Source organism: Podarcis muralis, chromosome 5 (genome assembly GCF_964188315.1).
Source record: "Podarcis muralis chromosome 5, rPodMur119.hap1.1, whole genome shotgun sequence".
Lineage (NCBI taxonomy): Eukaryota > Metazoa > Chordata > Lepidosauria > Squamata > Lacertidae > Podarcis > Podarcis muralis.
The window spans coordinates 46,376,498-46,397,748 of NC_135659.1; the positions used below are offsets into that span (position 1 = coordinate 46,376,498).

Sequence of the window (21,251 nt, forward strand, 5' to 3'; positions counted from 1 at the left end):
AGCAATAATAATATTGGTGGGGTGGGTGTGTTATGGCTCCCTGAGTCTTTTTCTTTTTAACCCTCTGTAGGGTTTCCTCATGTTTCACCTACTGTGCTGTTCTTTGTTGTATTCCCCACTCCATGCATTCAGACAGACAGACAGACTCTTCTTCTGTAGGACTGCTTTCCAACCTAATACCTGTTATTTATTCTCCAGAGGTGCTCCCACCCATGACATGGGGTGAAGCGGCTACCTCAGGCGGCAGAAGCGCAAGAGGCGGCACTCCGCCTGCCCCACCGCTTCTGCCATCCAGAGGGAGGTGTTCCAGCGCTCAACATTGCCACTTGTCTTCCCCCACCCGGGTGGAGACGCAGCGCGAGAGGCAATACTTTGAGGAGCGCTCTGGCTCCTGCCAAGTTCAGTCAGAGCCAGGGCATTCCTGCACACTAGTTGTGATCAGAAGCATTAGAAACTGAGATATGAAAGCTAGGAGCTAAATGGCACCTTCAACTTAGGTTACTGCAGCTAAAATATTGTGTTCATTTTTCACATGGTCTAGTCCTTTCCCTGCCCACCCCTCTAATATTCTTAGGAGGGTCTCTTCTCCAGTCTTCAGAGAGCAGCTGGAAGTAGGGAGGCAGGAAAAGGTCCTCCTTTCCTTCCACTTGGCAGTTTTAATCTGAAATCTTAGGTGCAGCCCAGAGCTCAGAAACTGCTCACACTAATGAAATCCCCTGTCACAAAATGTGTCTAGAACAATGGGACTCCCAAGGAGAAAGCCGTGGCAACACTTTGAGGAGAACCTTGGCTCCCAAGTTCAGTGAGAGCCAGGGCACAGTGTTGACAAAAGTGGGAAGGGGAGGCAGCAATTCCCCTTTCACTGGGCTGCCCTTGTTCTTCTCTCTTTTTCCATTTTGGCTTCTGCGATACGCTTTTTGCAAACACCTTTTCCTTTTTTGATTTTATTTTTTTTAATTGAAACAATTTCAGTTAAACAAAATATAGTGTAAAACCAATAGAAACAAAAGGTGCATTAGAAAATACAAAAATGAGGACCCCCCTCCATACATACTTATCTAATACAATGGTAAACATGTTATTTTTTCTGTGTCCCAGAACAGATTAGGGTTGCAGTCCTAAACCCACTTACCTGGGAGTAGGCCCCAGTGATTTCAGTGGGAGTTACTGATGTGTCAGCATGGTTAGGTTTGCGCTGTAGGTGCTGCAAAAAGTTTTCTCCAGCACAATGGCAAGAACCCACTTCAACACGGGTTAAAATAGAGTGCTACAAATAAGCCTAATATACTCCTAATTCAAAGATTATATATGTAGAAATAGCCCTCTGTAATAATAAATCTCAGTTCAGTTAATATAAAATTTATTTTGGGATGGTCTTGGTTACCTCACTTCATGCTAATTGGTCTTATATGTGTAAACAGGAAGTACAATCATCATGAGTGTAGGTGTTGTGTGTTCATGTTCTTGTTCATACCCCCTGTACCTGATGCAGTTCTTGGAAGTAGAACTCTATAAGTGGTAAACTATAGTGCCCAGAATTCTCTGAGGGAGAGAACGTGCTTTGAATTTGTGTTAAAACTATAGTGTATACACAGCTGCAGTCTTTGGTATGCTGAAAGAGGAATTAAGAGTTGCTGTAGCTGCACTATTTGTGGTCGGGGAACTAATAGTTGCTTAACTTCAACTATGCAGTTAGCATAGCAGTATTTTTGCAAATGAATATAACAACGAAGTCTTTGTTTATTTGAAATATTGATGTACTGCTGCTCAATAAAATAACACCAAGGTGGTATATAATAAAGCAATTCAGTACAAAACAGCAATTCAGAAATAAAGCTTGAGGCTATAGTCCTATCTGAACTGAGCCCAGAACACAACTCTGTACATGTCTCATTTGCAGTCCTCTCTTGTACATATTTACTTAGAAGTTGGTCCCACCTGGTTGGTAAGCATGTGTAGTTCAGATGTCATGGCCAACCCTTGGTTTTGCCATTGAGATCTGGAAATCCACACACTTGAAGCCATAGTTTCCAGTTCTGGTTTGGATGTGAATTTGTCTGGATCTGTTTCATTCTGGGTTCAGATGCAGTTTGGGAAATGATCAGTAGAGAGTGGGACAGGGAGAATGTGACTGCTTCTCAATTTCTTGGTGACTTTTGACACCATTAACCATGGTATCCTCCTGGACTGGCACTGTGGGATGAATATTATGGGCACTGTTTTATAGTTGTTTTGCTCCTACCTGCAAAGTCTTTTCCAGAAAGTATAAATGGAAGATAGTGTTTTGGCCCCGTAATGCTTGTGCTATGGTGTACTACAGGGTCCCAATCTTGTCCCTGGTACTGTTTAACGTCTAATGACTACACCCAGTGCCTTCTTATAGGAGTTTGGAAGCAAAGTGTCATCAGTATGCTGATGACATGCTGCTGCAATTTCTTTGTAACATCAGAATGGGGAGACACTGTGAATGAACTGGACCATTGTCTGAGTGCAACAGTGAACTGAATGAGGGCCAGTAAGATGAACTTGAACCCTGAGAAGATTGAGGCACTGTTGGCTTGTGTTCCCTTCTATTTCCTGGATGGAGTTGCACTTCCTCTGAAAGAACAGATTTGGAGTTTGGGGTTGCTCATGGATCTGTGTTTGTCGCTAGACACTTAGGTGGCCTCAGTGGCTAGGAGTGCCTTTTAGCAGCTATGCTTGGTTCACAAACTATGACCATTCTTGGACAGGGATAGTTGGGCCACAGTGATTCCTTGAAATGCACTTTATGTGAGGCTACCCTTTTCCTTGGTCTGGAAACTCCAGCTGGGGCGAAACTGCTGCTAGATGGTTGATGGGGACAGACTATCTCTAGCACATAACTCCAGTGTTCAAACACTTGCACTGCTACCAATGCACCACTGGGCCAGGTTCAAGGTTCTTGTATTAATGTACAAGCCTTAACAACGTGGATCAAGGAAACCTCAAGCACTTCCTGATCACTGAGGTTTTCGGCGGATTCACTTAGTGTTCCGCCATGGTTTGTATCTACTAGGAACTGTGCATTCAGTATTGTGGGACCAATTTAATGGAACGTCCCAGTTGTGATCAGACAGGCCCCCTCCTTCTTGAACTTACAGTGCTTACTGAACACATTATTATTATTATTATTATTCCAGCTAGCATTTTAACTGCCTTGGACATCTTGACTAACTCTGGTTACTGCAAAAGATGGGAGAAGAAGGAGCATTTGAGCCTTAAGCATATTTTTAAGATTCAGACTGGGGTGATCAAGCCACGTATAGTAGGGCCACCTGTATTCAAAGCGTACAGTTCCATCAAAATAACTTGATAGTTTTGTCAGAGAAGAACCTGTAAGTGGCTAAAATTCTGAGTGTAGGTGTTGAAATCCCAGGATTTTTGCTCTGCTTTGAAGTTTCCTAAAGAGAAGACAGACATAAGAGTGTGGTGCAAAAGAGTGTGGTCCTGAAAACAAGTCCCTTTGAATGTACTGAAAGTGCAATTGCATCACTTACACAACATTTAGATATATAATATGGGTCCACTGCGTTCTAGTGTATTTCTTCCCCGGTGAGAGAATCTTTGTTCTTTCACTACACTCAGTTCTGCATAATTCTTCCTCAGGTTGAGGTGGCAAGGCAAGGAGAGTTAAGTTCTGCAAAAGCAATGTCTTTGATCAACTAACTGATACACTGGGTGAATTGTATATAGTATTTATGTATTTAATTTTCATGCTGCCCTTCATCCAAGGATCACAGGGTAGTTGACAATATAAAAACACAACAACACATAACAACATTTTGTTGTTGTTGTTGTGGTTTAGTCGTGTCTGACTCTTCGTGACCCCATGGACCAGAGCACGCCAGGCACTTCTGTCTTCCACTGCCTCCCGCAGTTTGGTCAGACTCATGCTAGTAGCTTCGAGAACACTGTCCAACCATCTCGTCCTCTGTCGTCCCCTTCTTGTGCCCTCCATCTTTCCCAACATCAGGGTCTTTTCCGGGGAGTCTTCTCTTCTCATGAGGTGGCCAAAGTATTGGAGCCTCAGCTTCAGGATCTGTCCTTCCAGTGAGCACTCAGGGCTGATTTCCTTAAGAATGGAGAGGTTTGATCTTCTTGCAGTCCATGGGACTCTCAAGAGTCTCCTTCAGCACCATAATTCAAAAGCATCAATTCTTCGGCGATCAGCCTTCTTTATGGTCCAACTCTCACTTCCATACATCACTACTGGAAAAACCATTGCTTTTACTATACGGACCTTGGTTGGCAAGGTGATGTCTCTGCTTTTTAAGATGCTGTCTAGGTTTGTCATTGCTTTCCTCCCAAGAAGCAGGCATCTCTTAATTTTGTGGCTGCTGTCACCATCTGCAGTGATCACATAACAACATAATAACAAACAAAAGAATAGTAATGATATGGCACTATTTATTCAACTTCCAGTGGAAGTGGCTTGCTCTTCATTCTCCCCCCCCCTTTTTTTTTTGTCTCCAGTGCTAAGTTCAGGCTGCCTTTCCATTTGTTTTGGTATTCTAAGCTGACTGGGTTTTAATTATCTGCTATTCCACTTCTGTTTTTTGCCTTTGTTTTAATTGTTTTGTATTTTGAATGTTAACCACCTTGATCACTCCTTGTTAAGCAGGAAGCTGGGATGTAAACATATGCAGAAGCATGTGTGGTGTTGCAATCCTATTTTCATTAATTGCCTATATCATCTGAACAGAGAATTTCCATTTAAAATAAAATTTCAGCCTGTTTGTTTGAAAGGCATACCCTGGAAATCTGACCTTGTGGCACTTAATTAGGCATGTTTTCCTATATTCTCTCATGGTAAGGGATTTTGGTGTGTATTACTAAAAAGTACACCCCCTTAATCACTATTCAACATGCTAGTTTCTGAGTGTAGAATATATTGTCACAATGTTGTCAACCTTTACTTTGATAGAAAGTTAGAAATTATTGATTCTTTAAGGATTAGAACATGTATTTTTATGAATTGGCCAATGGAACTTGGCTTAGTTGTTGTCCTAAAGGGCTTGGCCTTGTCGGCAGTTAAAAGTTTTGAACTTTTCCTTTTGTATTCAAAGGTATAATATGCAATTTTTATTCTCAGTATAGATGTATGCTTCATGGGACTTTTGTGCACACAGAGCTTTCCCACCATTTTCTTTTCCCCCCGTGGATGTAAGATTGTATGCAAGTGTATAAACACACTGACATAAATTTGGAAAGCTATTTGTCTGGAGTTTTAGTATACACTGGAGCTGCTGTACTAAGGCAGTTGTACCATGGGACTTGGTTTTCCTGGCTGTTAACAATACATCTGCAGCAAGAATGTGAATGCAGGCATTTCAATAATACTGTTCAGATGCTTTCATACTTTTTTTTTTTTTAATTTATCTTGCCTTTCTACACCCACGTGTTTGTTTTTCAATGAAATATATTGGCTCTTGTCATTTTAACCGTGTCTCTGTGTGTGCAGGTCACATCTGCTTGCTACTAAAATGAGCTAAACTGAATGAGTATTAGTTAAAGCAAAATGGCCCTTTAAAATATATAAGCAGTTCAGGTTTAGGGGTAAGTTGGACCGCATCCTAATTTAACTAGCAAATTGGATGTCTCCTACAGTTTGAACACTATGACATCTGGTATAGTCAGCTGATCTTGACATAAATCTCAATGAAAGTTAAATACTTCTCTGCAATAAAATAACAGGATGTAGTTTTAATTTTGCATGTAGAGTGGCTGGCATGATTGCACTTTAATTGAAAACAGAAGTTATGTTGTAAATACACTGTTATGAAGCATGCAAGAAACTCTGAAAAATGACAGTCTTCCTAAAATGTTGCTTAGCAGCATATCATTTAATTTCCATTTTATATATAGTGCACTGACTACCTTATATGCACCTTTTCCCCTCCATTTTTGTTCAGCTGTGGGAATACTGTATATTGTGCCTGATCAGTTGGTGGTGGCTGTTTGTATGCAGAGACCATACAAAATGTACTTCTTTTAGCATATTGAGAACCTCAGTTTTCTCTGTAAAACTGAGTTCTTAAGGTTGTGGTGTTGGATTGAAGCAATGCTTGTGAAAACAAAGGGTAAGCGGAAAGGCTAAGAAGACATTTTTGGAAGTAAGAAGTGGGATGTCAGTGCCCTGCAGAACCCTCTATCCTTCATGACAACACAATCAGGCATCAATCCTGTACCAGCATACCTGAGTGAGAGTAAACGTCATTGGACCCAACGTGGCTTAACTTCTTCTGAGTTGACATAGGGTTGCTCTAGCTAGTACTGTACAATAAATTGCAAAACAAGTAAATAGATGCATGGTGATATCTGCATAGCTGATAACAGGGTGTGGAATTCAGATTCTCTTAGTGCATACATTTAAGTGCAGGGCACATGGAGACTTTTCTATACATGGTTTCTGTATGAAGTAAATAGGGAGCAGCAGCATACAGAAAAGTTTTGCAATCCAAGATCCCTAAATACTTTCTCACAAAGTTTAGAAACATGTTAACAAAATCAGGACTGAGAGAACTAGATTTTCACATTTAAAAACAAAGTTCATTTGGTACACTGTGTAGTGGAGAGAGATACTCTGTTTTGCTAGATCAAGGGTTTTTTATGGTGCTAAGCTAAAATCCTTCCTTGTTCACTCTCCTTCACTTTTTTTTTTGGAGTGAATCACCATTAAAATTCTTGATTTCTTGTAAGGTTGAATTGCAAGTATAGTAGTGCTTTTCTTTTAAAGAGAAGAAAACAGCAAGTTTGAACCAGTAGATTATCTTCAGTAAGGAATTGAACTTCACATTTCTTCTGGCACACTTTTTTATATAAAAATAATAATCTACAATTGGCAGAGAAGCTGATCTGGTTGGAGTAGAATTAAAACCAAAACCTAATTTTATACAAGTAACTAGAAAGCTAGTAAGGTTTGGTCCTGCTTAGTGATTTATAGACCATCTTATATCGCAGAATCATTAACTTTTTTTTTTTTTTGCCAGTCTTTATATCTTTCATTTGCCATGAAAGTGCCTGCTTAGAAACACTTTATGTTTCTGGAATTCTTGTCACATAGAAAGAGAACCCTGGGCAAACATCCATAAAGGAAATACCTGAAGATGTTGCCTTAGTGAAAGCAACAGAAGTGTATGGAAGAGAAGAGTTGTTGGGCCAAGTAGGGCTCCCTTGAAATGAAATGGCAGGTGAATACATTGCATTTTCAGCTGTTGTTTAAGAATCTGAATTAATATTTGTTGTTTTTGTTTTGCTGTGCCATAAGAATTAGCTCTTCAAGCAAGTGGTGAAAACTTGTACAGTGGTGCCTCGCAAGACGAAATTAATTCATTCCGCGAGTTTTTTCGTATTGCGATTTTTTCGTCTTGCGAAGCACGGTGTCGGAAAAGTTTTGGAAAAGCTTCAAAAATCACCAAAGTCTTCAAAAACCTCAAAAAAGGCTACCACAGCTATGAGTTGCTCCTCGAAGTCAAGTCGCAACTGTATTAACGGTTTTAAGAAAAAGGAAACAAACTTGCAAGACGTTTCCGTCTTGCGAAGCAAGCCCATAGGGAAAATCGTCTTGCGAAGCAACTCAAAAAACCAAAAACCCTTTCGTCTTGCGAGTTTTCCATCTTGCGAGGCATTCGTCTTGCAAGGTACCACTGTATACTGTGTCAGAAAACTCTCTTACTTGGTCTTTGACTTTGTGCCGCTGAAACCGTAGCTTTGCCATGGTCTTCAGCACTTGAAAATGATGTCAAATGTGCCCGGGCACTGAAGGTCATGGTAAACTTGGAAACGAAGGGAGGTCCTGAAAGGCCCCAATAAAATTAGGATTGCAATAAAATGGACTCCTTTGAAAGGGAGTTAAAGACTAGAATACTATCTGTAAGATAGCCATTAAACACTGGTGATCATGCACTAATATTTCCCTGGTTTTGCTTCTCCTTAGTTTAGAATCAGTGTTAGAAATGCATATATATACCTTACCTCTCTCGCCCTGACCTAGCCACTGTGATCCACGCGATGGTCACCTGCAGACTTGATTATTGTAACTCACTCTATGTGGGGCTGCCCTTGAGACTGACCCAGAAACTCCAGCGGGTGCAGAATGCCGCGGCAAGTCTCCTTATGGGGTCCTCGCCATGGGATCACATTCACCCGGTGCTATACCAGCTGCACTGGCTCCCAGTGGAGTACAGGATCAGGTTTAAGGTGCTGGTTTTAACCTTTAAAGCCCTATACGGCCTAGGACCCTCGTACCTACGGGACCGCTTCTCCTTCTTTGTCCCACGGAGGACATTACGGTCTTCAAACAAAAACATCTTGGAGGTCCTGGGCCACAGGGAGATTAGTCTGGCCTCAACCAGAGCCAGGGCTTTTTCGGCTGTGGTCCCGATCTGGTGTCACAAGAGACTAGGGCCATGTGGGACTTGACATCTTTCTGCAGGGCCTGCAAGACAGAGCTGTTCCACCAGGCCTTTGGCCAAGGTACAGTCTGACCCCCTCCTTTGGTAATCCTCACAGAACTGTAGCCCAATGGTTGCCATTAATTTGATTTTGAATTGATTTTAAAATGAATTGATTTTAGAATGCTGTGTTACTTTTATTGTTGTTAGTCGCTCTGAGCCCGGTTTCGGCTGGGGAGGGTGGGATATAAATAAAAAGTTGTTGTTATTATTATTATTATTATTATTATATGCCAGTCGCCAAATGGCACTTTGTAGGTTACAGTCACCACAATCGGATGTCTAGGCACTATTCCCCGCAATGCAGTTTTCTTGTTGTTGTTGTTGTTGTTGTTGTTGTTGTTGTTTTCATTTGCTTTATATTTTAAAGGGGGGAAATTCAAAGTTGCTTACAACACATTAAAACATCAAATAAAACAATCCAGAATCAAATAAATAATAATCAAATAAATTCAAGCTTCATTCAAGGAAACTATTTCACCTCCTTCTCCAAGTGACATTTTGCTTTCCCCATATTTATTTACCTACTTAATTTAGTATAGCTGCCCCATAGCAGTTGTACTCTAGGAAGTAGACTAGGACCTGGGAGGCCAGGGTTCAAATCACCACTTATTCATGAATCTCACTGGGTGACCTTGGGCCAGTCACAGGCTCTTAACGTATCTCTCAGGGTTGTTGTAGGGATTAACTGAGCAGGGGAGTTAACCATGTACTCCTTGGAGAAAAAGGTGGGATATAAATGCAGTAAATAAGCTCTTCTGCTTACTTGCTTAAGAAAGTTGGAGGGACCAGCCGGATGGAGATGGCAGTCACCAACCTGGAATACAAAGATCACCATGTGGTCACAATTGGGCCTGCGCCAGTTGCAAAATGCGCCTGGCTAATTTCTAACACTGTTTAGAATGGGTACCGTTCGTTACCCTAGCAATAATCACAAATGCCTATATTGAATCTTGCACTGCTAGAATTCATTATGCAAGTGAAATCCAGTTATAATATCCACTTACCCGAATACATTTTATACACTATAGTGATCTTCTAAGTGAGAGATGAATTGTGGATAAGGCAATATGCAGAACTTTGGGTTGAGTCCATAAATTTGTTCTGGTTATGCAAGGACTTGTGCTTTTTAGAAAAACATTCCCCCTTCCTGTGTGTTCCCCAAATCTGTTTTGGGAGGGAAATCTTGAAGGTACACGGGGGCAGGAGAAGGAGGGGAAGTTCTGTTTCATAAGCAAAAGTCATTGTGTGAATACAGCAACTTTGCTGGATACAACCCTTTCTCTTGGGTTACATACTTGAACTATTCAGCAGCTGCCAGCCCTGAATATTCTAAGCCAAAGAGTAAGTCTTGAAATTTTCTAGTACATAGTCCTGACATAAAGCTGTAAAACAAATAGATTCATTTTTAGCAATGTATGTATATATCATGAAAAGTTCATCTAGGTCCTGGGTGTTTTGCCCTGCCCGTTGCTAGATTGCAGCATCTGATGTAATGTAGTTCTCCCACCCCTGATGTAGAGGGAAATGTCCAAGTAGCCATTCTTTGCTAAAGTCAGTGACAGGGTAGATAAGTGTATTTCTGTCCTGCTCCTTTTGTAAGTACAATTTTGTACCAACACTTTCGAAAGATGAACTTCTGGAAGAACTAAAAGAGGAGTTAGAGGATGAGTGAGTTGGCATTTGAAGGGGAAATTAAAGTTGAATATCCAGTTTCAGCAGTGTGTTCACTCTGGTTAGTGGAATTCCTTCCTCAATATGTTTGAAAGCTTAATTGGAAAAAGGAAGTCTGAGCTGTTCTGTGTTTCAAAGATCAACAAGATGTCTTTTGCAGCATATGTGCTACAAATTCTGATGCTACCAGATGGCTGGAAGAACTTTCGTTGAAGGCGAGTCAGCAGTTGCTTGTGGGGCTGGGGTGTGGGTGGATTTGTGTTTGTAGTAAGGAGAATATAAGGATATTGAAATAAGATGGTGGAGGGGTGATGTCTTTCTATCTGGGTGCTTACCTGGGTGGGAAAACAGGGCCTAGGTGGGAGGGGAGGTGTAGTATGGCTAAGATGTCTTGATAGACACAAGTTTATAGTTAGATCCTCTGAATGCATTGCAAATGGATTGAGGAGACCCTGAATTACAGTATTCAGGAAGGTGGTATAGCAGCAAAGGGCTTGTGCTTGGCCTTGCAGTTTAAATAGTGACAGTGTAAACTGTACAAGAATTTTTGGAACAGCTGAGGTCTAAAGGGAAAACATATATTAAGAGACAGCTTTGTTATACCACGTACTTGGTGTTTGGAGGGCGCTTGCAGTTTAACTCATCCTTGTGTAAGAAATAAAGAAACTTACCAGTCTTAATTCCAATAATTTTATTTTAGGTATATAATATTTCTTTACCTGTGATTTCCAGAAAAATCTTATATTGCTGTACGAACAATTCTATTCACTGTAAGAGAAATCTGATTGTCTTGTTGCCCAGTTTGACTTTTATCATAAAATGGGTCTCTTGCCAGTGAAAGCAGAAGACCTTCCAAGCTTTCACCATTATGCAGAAAATGTAATTTGCATCTGTTGTTCAGATGTTAAACTGCATAGGAGAGACTGGATGGAGAGACTGCTTTGGAATTTTAGAGTGGTGAAGGCACAGGATGTGAACCAGCATATGTTTCCTATTCAAGAGTAACAATAGGTTTGGCTTAGTAATGTTTTGCTAACAAAATGATGACATTGCTATAGTTGAACGAAGATGTGAGATTACTAATTGCTCTGTTGGGGAAAAGACGGGGTGCTGAACATTGACTTAATGGCTCAACTTCCACAGTGGTTTAAGCAAAACTATTTTCCCTTCTTGGTATTTGTGGATATCTGTTAATGTATTAATCCTGAGCAACACTTAACAAATTTGAGTAGATTTTGGAACAGCAGCGTCCGATTATTATAGAATGTACTGCCTAATTACTGCACAAATTCAACCTAATGTTCCAAGTAGACTTAAGGGGTTGTTTTGTGTTACAAGCAGAAAGCAAATTCTGAGAGTTGCACAAGTACAGCATGACTTATTTAAAAAACAGAAGGGGACAAATGCACACCCACTCAGGCTTTGGTGTTGGGTCAGTTGTTCACCTACTAACTGGCTGTTCACAGCAATGCTCAACGGATGATCTTCTTCTCTCCAACCCCCTGCCCCTACTGTGTCTTTGTTCCTGAAACATCTTAATATGATTTAGAAAATAATTGTGCTAAAAAGAAAATAATTCCTGTTTAAAGCTGGCACCTTTTATTTTTTAAAAGACAATCAATTTGTGCAGCATTCTTCTTAGGCGATCACTCGTAGCCTAGTAAGATTGTCTTCCACGAACACAGTCTTAACAGTGAACCTGTAAGTGACTGTGGAGGCCAATTCTGGATCCACACAATGGAGACATAGGTTTACAGGCGGGAGTTGATAATGGTGAGGGTTTGACAAGCATGCCTTCCTCTTAGCACGTTTCTCCATTTCATCCTGAGTTTGAGCGTCTTCAAAATCTATGACACCTTTGCTAAAGGCTGTTCTCCAATTGGCCAGTGTTTCCCAATTGTCAGTGTTTATACTACATTTTTTAAGATTTGCCTTGAGAGAGCCTTTAAACCTCTTTTGTTGACTAACGTTACGCTTTCCATTTTTAAGTTCAGAATAGAGTAGTTGCTTTGGAAGACGATAATCAGGCATCCAAACAACATGACCAGTCCAACAAAGTTGATGTTGAGGAATCATTGCTTCGACACTGGTGATCATTGCTTCTTCCAGTTTACGTACTGGCATTAGTTCGCCTGTCTTCCCAAGTGATATGTAAAATTTTTCGGAGACGCTGTTGGTGGAATCTTTTGAGGAGTTGGAGATTCGTATGTTGCTGCCAGCTGGTCGAAGTTGCTGTGTAAGCTTGTTCTGCTGTAGAACCAATTTCTTCTGGGGAATTTCTGTCAATGTGCTGAGTAGAGTCACTGTTTTCTGGAAATGCAATTTCCCTCTAAGCTCTTGAGTACAGTTAAGAATGTTAGTAACTGTGGTGTTACTATTTATTTATTTATTTATTTCATTTCATTTCATTTCATTTATCATTTCATTTCATTTATGTCTTTCCTTTCTCCCAGTGCAGCAACCAAGGCAGATCGCAACATGAATTAAAAACAGATACAGCTAAAACTCACACAAGTTATAAATATTTTAAAAAACCAAAATAAATTGCCATATTAAAAACAGCACTGAATAAAAGCAGCTGAAAACCATTTCAGTTTTTATCCCACATTTTTGTATCTTCACCCACCCAAAATGTAATAAAATATGAAGATAAAGTGGCACCAGCAAAAAGAGTAGCAGCAACTTGTACAGCAATTCTAATCTGCTGTAGACCCGCTGGGTGGGGAATATGTGCCAAAAATGAATGTGTTTCAGGTAATCCAGATTTGCATTTCAGTGATCTTAGAAAATGATAGAATTATGCCACAGAATGGACCTTACCTCCCAGTTTAAACGTGCTTGGAGCTATGTTAGATCTAGGACTAGTTCAACCCAATCAGTTTAGATTATAAAATTTTTTAAAATTTAAGGCACAGCTGTCTTTTTAAATAGTCATTTTAAAGCTGTAATCCTAAACCCTACTGAACACCATGAGACTTGCTTTTGAGTAAATGCATATAGGATTGTTCTGCATATAAGGAATACCATGGCAATATAGAATCATTTACTGTAATTTCTGTCTGAATATCTTCGACCAAAACTGCTTTGAAGTTTGGAAGCTGCAATACTTGATCCTTCAACCTTGGGTCCTGTGGTGCTGTTGCAGTTGCAAACTCCACAGCCAGTTTAGCCAGTGATCAGGGTTATTGGAAGCTCTAGTCCAACAATATCTAAGGACCTGAGGTTGAAGATTGCTGATCTCCTTCATTTGTTTGCTTCATTGATAGGTAACATTGTGTTAAGAGTATTCATCTTAATTTAAAGCACATTAACCAATCTTTTCTCAAATGCAATGTGTAAAATAAGAGAGGAAAATAGAGGGGACGTAGGGGGGAGTCAGCTTTTAAATTTGTATAAAATTTGTATTAATTTGGTGACAAATTGTTAACAATTATGGAGGGGGGAATCGCAAATGCAGTGTGTATACAGTGCTGTGAAATTGGCTAGCTGTTGATATGACCTGAAGTTATGTGCCATTCCTCTCTGAAACATTATATAAACCGAACACTTGCAGGCTTTGGGGCTAGCAGCATTCCACATGTGTAACAATAACTGTGAATCACAAAATCCCACTGACTGAAGCCAGGACTGATGCTCCCATTCCACAAATTCTGCTATGTAAGAGTTGAAAAAACACATACAAACTAGGTCAAACAGCAAGCTTGTGTGTCTCGATGAATGACACGCCTATTTTACTTTAATTCCATGCCAGACCAATGAATAATCAAATCTAAGGTTTGCATTCAAAGACGCCATGATAACCACATGCTTCAGAACACACAGCCAAACCTTAAATGTAACTGCAGCAAATTCCAGAGTCTGTTTTAGCAAAAATAGTCTTATGAGTCTTCAAAATGCCACCAGTGTACTGTGACATGAAGTTTCATGGACAAGAAAATGCATCTGAAAAAGTAGGTTTCATGCCTGTAAAGGTTTGTGCCTCAGTACATTGGTGAGCCTGCTGTAGGATATTTTTATAGATTGAGTGGTTTCCTATGAATGCAAATCTCTAGCCACATAAGACTTTGTAATGTATTGTATATTGCTCTTCTATGCAATAATGGATAGTCTCTGTTTCTGAACGCTTACCTAATGCCATTCTTGAAGTCTAATCTTTGATATTGACAGAAAAAGCTAATGTCTTCCCTGTTTAATTACAATATTTAAAATCGAGCAGTATTTTAAAAACTTTTTCTCTCTCTTCCCTCCCAAAGCTGTCAAGTGCAAATCCTGTGTACGAGAAGTTCTATCGACAGGTAAGTGTGCCTGGCTTCCTGGGCTTATACAGTACTTGCTTTTAAAATATCTCCTCCTTGGGTAGTTATGGATGGACATATTAAAGAGGAGAATAAAACAGATAATTTCTTCTTGTCTTTAGGCAATAGAATGAAATAAATATTTTGGGTGTAAAGTTAATTCTTAGGATATTTCAGTAGCTTTGCAGTACAATGGACTATTTATGACATTCATATTTATACAATCACTTGTACCAGTACAAATCAGCAATTATTGCAAAAGCTAATTGCTCTAGGCCCCACCAACCTCTCGTACCAGACAGTAATGGATTTATACCATTACAAGAGGAATATACTGTGGCTCATTATGTCTCCTTGTTGAAGCAACCAAGCATATCTTCAGTAAAAATTCTGTCCAGTAGCTTCTTAGGCCATGTCTTTGAATGCATAGTTCTGCTTAACTGACTGTGCTTTAAGCCTATCAGTCTGGACAGCTCTCAAAGTTCAACGTAGTTCCAATATTTGTAAGTACCAGAAAAGAAAAGCCTGGTTGGAAACTGAAAGCACAAAATAAAGAAATTCAAACCCTTAATATATACATAACAAGACAGCTGCAAATATATATTCCCTTCTGCATGATGAATATATACCTTTCATCAGTCCTGCATTTCTTTATGTTTAGATGAAATGAATTAATGATAACAAAAAAAAAGACCTGCCTTGGGTACTATGATGCCCACAAGAGGGCAAATGTCTCTGTTCTGATTACCCAAAAGTTTCAATGGCCTGCATTGCCACAAGACTAGCATTGCATCTAAATTACTGTTTGTTTTGGCAGTCCTAGCCATTAGGTCTGTACCATAGAGCTTTGGTAGAATGGACGTTCCCTTTTGCAGTGTTACAGAGCTAAATGAGGACTGTTTATGGATTATGGATTCCCAGTCTTTTTTTAGATGCAGAGATATTTAACATCTAACTTAAGTACCTATTAGTTAGCAAATATTCATTACATTGATGCAGAATATAGAGAGAATTAGTAGTAGTTAATAGGAACTTTTATTTCAAATCAAAGTAGAAGTAAATTAATAATAGAATAATATTGTAAGAATTGCATGGCTTCTCTCTAGAACAGTCTGGATGACTGAATGCTTCTATTAAAAAATGCAACATTTGAATGAACAAAACACACACTAAGCAGGCTGAAAGAAATTATAAACAAAGAGAAGAGGAGCTTCTGGCTGGCAGCTGTAGGGATCTTGCAGAAGGCAGGAAAGGGGATTAAACGGACCATGGTTGTGTTGAGGTACCCAATGTGAATGTTGTTGGACTACAACTCCCATTGGTTCCAGCCAGCGTGGCGAATGGTCAGGGATTCTGGGAGTTGTAGTCCACAACATATGGAGGGCACCATAGTGGCTACCACAGTGTAGAAAAATGTACAAGTCACAGACTGGAATGAAGCAAAGCAACACTCTAGTATTATACAGTTGAAACAAATTAAGATAAACATTGGATAGGTGCTCTAGTCACAGTGTATCCGCTCTTCCTCCTGGCAAGGAAAATGTAGTGCTGTGCTATCAGCTGCTAGCTGCCTGACGTTGTCAGTCTTTTTGACCTTAACAATTGAAATTAGTGAGAAGCCTCGCAAGTACTTCCAGGAAAACACTGCCAGTTCTGTACCTTCCATCGTTGTCCCTTGCTCTTCTAGGGCAAAGGTGGAGTTGGGGAAAGGCCCTCACAATACTTTAGTTTGTTTCAGTGTATCTGTAGCTTCTAAGTACTCATTAGTTTTTTAAAAATCACCTGGCTACAGTATTTGGCCACTGTATCATTTTGTAGTTGCATATAAATAAATAATTTTGCAGAGTGTTGTACCCTTAATAGTAGTTCAGCAAGTCGTCCAAGTAAGTCAGTAACAAGACTTTTTGTAAGATATTTAGTGTGCAAATTGCTACATAACAAATCTTCAATATGCCTTCTTTTTGCAGGTTGATCCTAGTAACTCTGGGCGGGTGTTGGCTTCCGATGCAGCTGTCTTTCTTAAAAAATCAGGACTGACAGACTTGATACTTGGGAAGGTATTAACTGTGAATCAAATATGGGGGTTGGGGGGGGGGAGAGAAGCCATCCTGTCTTGGTTTTGACAATAAAGAAAATATTGCTTCCGATCCTTAAGCCTTTCTATCTCTCCAGGAGAAGGCGTCTTGGTGCATACGATTGTAGGCCTGAATGAAACAAAAATTGGGTGTTTTGTGGAGCGCTCAGTAGTCACAATCCCGCCCATAGTTAGGTGCGCCGAAGCCAATTTAAATAGGCTTTGTCTTGCTTATCTCTCTGATGCATGGTGGCCTCTACATTTACTTTCTTTAAGGACTGACCCAGTTGCAGCTTGGAAAAAACGTACTTCCCTATAATGTATGAAAGTGCCTGCAAATGAGAGAAGAGTAACTTAGAGCACTGAAATGCATGGGTGAAAAGTGATTGCACATATTTTGTGTATGGGTGTTTTGTTTTGACGTTTTCATACGCCCTTCAGTTTGTTGAGCTATTAACTTTGTTAGAGCTCTGTTTCCCCTTTTGCCTAAACTAAAGCCACAACATTAAACTGAAATTCATACTATTGCCCGAGGTGTCACACTTTTCATCAATGCACTGTTAAGATAATGTGGTTGAACTTTTGGGGTTGTTATTTAAAACTGTTGCTCATTCAAGTGGGGGAAAGATATTTTTGGGAGTACTTCAAATGCTTATTTCATCTAACTGTTTAGGTTTGGGACCTTGCTGATACAGATGGCAAAGGAATCTTAAACAAACAGGTAAAAATATGATATATTTTTCTTCAAACGAATATGGTGAAAGGATAACGAGAGTAAAAAAGCATTTTTATTACAGTTTATAGCAGATTTGATTCTGTTAGAGACATCTGTATCTTCATAACACATGGAGACACAACCAGATCATTATTGAAATGGGCTTACAAATTATGGTGGATGAAAAATATTTTCTTGAGCAGGAATCAGTTACTTGGTGCAGTAACTCAGTTACTACACTTCTAGCTGAAGGAAAACAGTGGAACTCAGTTAAGGATTATATACAGGTGTAATCTTCTCAATATTTTAACCATGCTTAGAAGATCAAGCGTGTGTTAGAGGACTGCGTGCTATTTCTTCTCAATTCCCAACAGCCTTAAGCCTTGAGTGAGGTAACTATAAGTCAGAGTTCCCTTATCACAAGGGTTCGTTCTGAAGCATTTAACCATGGTAGAGGCCAACAGAGAAGGGTGAAAATAATTTGTGTAAGGAGAGGGGCTGGGGGATTAGAATGTGCAATTCTGAGGCCTGCTCCTTACCATTAAATGTTACCCATTGCTTAATCACAATGTTAAATCTGCTTTGCCCATTATGTTAATTTGTAATGCTAACACCAAAGTGTTGCTTAAAGGTAAAGGGACCCCTGACCATTAGGTCCAGTCGTGACCGACTCTGGGGTTGTGGCACTCATCTCACTTTATTGGCCAAGGGAAATGGCGTACAGCTTCTGGGTCATGTGGCCAGCATGACTAAGCCGCTTCTGGCGAACCAGAGCAGTGAATGGTGTAGTGGTTTGGAGTTACTCGTGCGTAAGCCAACCCCGTTTGGGTGCTTGGTTGCCTGGTTAAACCCTTCGGACTGCACAGCCCATCTCCGCGTGGCTGCCTCAGTCACTGGCAGAATCTGTCTGTGGGCGTTTCTTAAACCTCTGCCAGCATAAAAGCTGTTTGACACCTAATCGTCTCCGCCTCTCATTGCGCGGGAGTCTCCTGCGCAGGGTGGGCGTGGGTAGCGGAGTGCCTGGGCTCTCTTCACTGACTTCCAGGGAAGAATCCCGGAGCCCTTCCACCTCCTCTTCCCATTGCTCTCCTGGACTCTTGGTGTCACGCGTATTTCCTTCCCCTTCCACCAAGCTGAGTCTCCCCCTTGTGCTAGGACTTTCACCTGCAGAGTCGGAGACCCTCTCCTTCTCCCTTGTCTCTGATGTCAGTTCCCTGACAAATGGAAACGCCGTTTACCTTCCCGCTGGAGCAGTACCTATTTATCTACTTGCACTTTGACGTGCTTTCAAACTGCTAGGTTGGCAAGGTGATGTCTCTGCTTTTTAAGATGCTGTCTAGGTTTGCCATCGCCTTTCTCCCAAGGAGCAGGCGTCTTTTAATTTCGTGACTGCTGTCACCATCTGCAGTGATCATGGAACCCAAGAAGGTAAAATCTCTCACTGCCTCCATTTCCTCCCCTTCTATTTGCCAGGAGGTGATGGGCCCAGTGGCCATGATCTTCGTTTTTTTGATGTTGAGCTTCAGACCATATTTTGCGCTCTCCTCTTTCACCCTCATTAAAAGGTTCTTTAATTCCTCCTCACTTTCTGCCATCAAGGTTGTGTCATCTGCATATCTGAGGTTGTTGATATTTCTTCCGGCAATCTTAATTCCGGCTTGGGATTCATCCAGCCCAGCCTTTCGCATGATGAATTCTGCATATAAGTTAAATAAGCAGGGCGACAATATACAGCCTTGCTGTACTCCTTTCCCAATTTTGAACCAATCAGTTGTTCCATATCCAGTTCTAACTGTAGCTTCTTGTCCCACATAGAGATTTCTCAGGAGACAGATGAGGTGATCAGGAACTCCCATTTCTTTAAGAACTTGCCATAGTTTGCTGTGGTCGACACAGTCAAAGGCTTTTGCATAGTCAATGAAGCAGAAGTAGATGTCTTTCTGGAACTCTCTAGCTTTCTCCATAATCCAGCACATGTTTGCAATTTGGTCTCTGTTTCCTCTGCCTCTTCTAAATCCAGCTTGCACTTCTGGGAGTTCTCGGTCCATATACTGCTTGAGCCTTCCTTGTAGAATTTTAAGCATAACCTTGCTAGCGTGTGAAATGAGTGCAATTGTGCGGTAGTTGGAGCATTCTTTGGCACTGCCCTTCTTTGGGATTGGGATGTAGACTGATCTTCTCCAATCCTCTGGCCACTGCTGAGTTTTCCAAATTTGCTGGCATATTGAGTGTAGCACCTTAACAGCATCATCTTTTAATTTTTTAAGTAGTTCAGCTGGAATACCATCACTTCCACTGGCCTTGTTATTTGCAGTGCTTTCTAAGGCCCATTTGACTTCACTTTCCAGGATGTCTGGCTCAAGGTCAGCAACCACACTACCTGGGGTGTACGAGCCATCCATATCTTTCTGGTATAATTCCTTTGTGTATTCTTGCCACCTCTTCTTGATGTCTTCTGCTTCTGTTAGGTCCTTACCACTTTTGTCCTTTATTATAGTAATCTTTGTACGAAATGTCCCTTTCATATCTCCAATTTTCTTGAACAGATCTCTGGTTCTTCCCATTCTGTTGTTTTCCTCTATTTCTTTGCATTGCTCATTTAAGAAGGCCTTCTTGTCTCTGCTTGCTATTTTTTGGAAATCTGCATTCAATTTCCTGTATCTTTCACTATCTCCCTCGCATTTTGCTTGCCTTCTCTCCTCCGCTATTTGTAAGGCCTCGTTGGACAGCCACTTTGCTTTCTTGCATTTCCTTTTCATTGGGATGATTTTCGTTGCTCCCTCCTGTATAATGTTGCGAGCCTCCATCCATAGTTCTTCAGGCACTCTGTCCACCAAATCTAAATCCTTAAACATAGTTGGGTAACATAGTGAGCTTCTTTTAGGAAGTGGATGAACAGCTCAAGCTTCCCCACACAAGCCATGGATCTAGCCCTTGATTACTGCCTTATACAGCACAGAACACTTAGATTGCAGAGTAAACAGCATAACATTGTGGATCATGCAGGATTTTTAACACAAAAGAGAAAAGCTGGGCCAGTGAGTGATGTGTTGTGCATTAGAGGAAAGTTTTTAAGAAGCAACGCTTACTCTCCCAGCTTAACCTTTTGGAAATGTGAAGGATTTATAATAAGATTAGAATGCAGAAGAATGTGTAAACAAATGTAATGTCTTTTAAATTACATCACTGCCGTGTGTAATGCTTCTTATAATGCTGAATATTGATGCATTTTAAGAACTGTTTAGGAAACCATATCAAGCTGTTTTGAGGTACCTAAACTTTTAGCATGCCTCTAGTAGCCACATCAAGATTTGCAATGGAAGCACCCTGAAGGTTAAAAGAGGTTGTTTTTGCTTTTTTACATGAAATGCGGTGTGTGTGTGTTTTGATACATTTTTTTGGACAAAACGGTTCTATGTTAATTTAATTCTCTTTCCTTTTTAGGAATTTTTTGTGGCTTTACGACTTGTTGCCTGTGCACAGAATGGATTGGACGTTTCACTGAGCAGTCTTAACTTGCCTGTTCCTCCACCTAGATTTGTAAGAACTTTTAAAAATGTCTTGCCTTCAGTATTTGCGTACAATAAAACCTGAACACATTATGTTATGTAGCATGTGCTATCAATATACCATTGAAAAAAATCATCTCATGCAGCATCATACATAGTGCCTTGATTGTTGTCAAGTGTTATAGTCTTACAATACATGTTTAGCCCCCTTTTCTTTTAAAAATATACACAAATGATGCTCAAAATATTGCAAAATGTGCAGTGTTGGTGATAGTAATATTTAGAGTACAGAATTCAAATATCGATGACCTAACAGGTCTTATGTCCTCACTGGCCATTGTACCTTGAACTGTGTGAACCATGTTGCCCCACCTCTGCAGCCCTTTGGCTTTGGAGCAGATATAAGTCCTATCCCATATATTCCAATTCATTCAGCAGCTAACTCTGGCAATAATTGGAACTGGCCACTCCTTCAGAAAAGTAATGTAATTCATTCTGCCCTGTCCAATC

General features: G+C 40.4%; 1 protein-coding gene across 6 annotated transcripts in view; it reads left to right on the top strand.

Annotated features, from left to right (window-relative positions):
* EPS15 (epidermal growth factor receptor pathway substrate 15) overlaps positions 1–21,251 on the top strand; it is a 55,379-nt gene that overhangs the window by 1,016 nt on the left and 33,112 nt on the right. For 5 of the 6 annotated variants that reach the window (XM_077928744.1, XM_077928746.1, XM_077928745.1 and 2 more), the window contains exons 1-5: positions 12,340–12,384; positions 14,402–14,443; positions 16,411–16,500; positions 17,191–17,238; positions 20,677–20,772. In XM_077928744.1, coding sequence (XP_077784870.1) covers positions 12,355–12,384; positions 14,402–14,443; positions 16,411–16,500; positions 17,191–17,238; positions 20,677–20,772 — 306 coding nt within the window. In that variant the 5' untranslated portion in view covers positions 12,340–12,354. Of the gene's footprint in view, positions 1–12,339; positions 12,385–14,401; positions 14,444–16,410; positions 16,501–17,190; positions 17,239–20,676; positions 20,773–21,251 lie in introns of those variants that run through there. The other variant, XM_028733511.2, reaches the window with a different exon arrangement.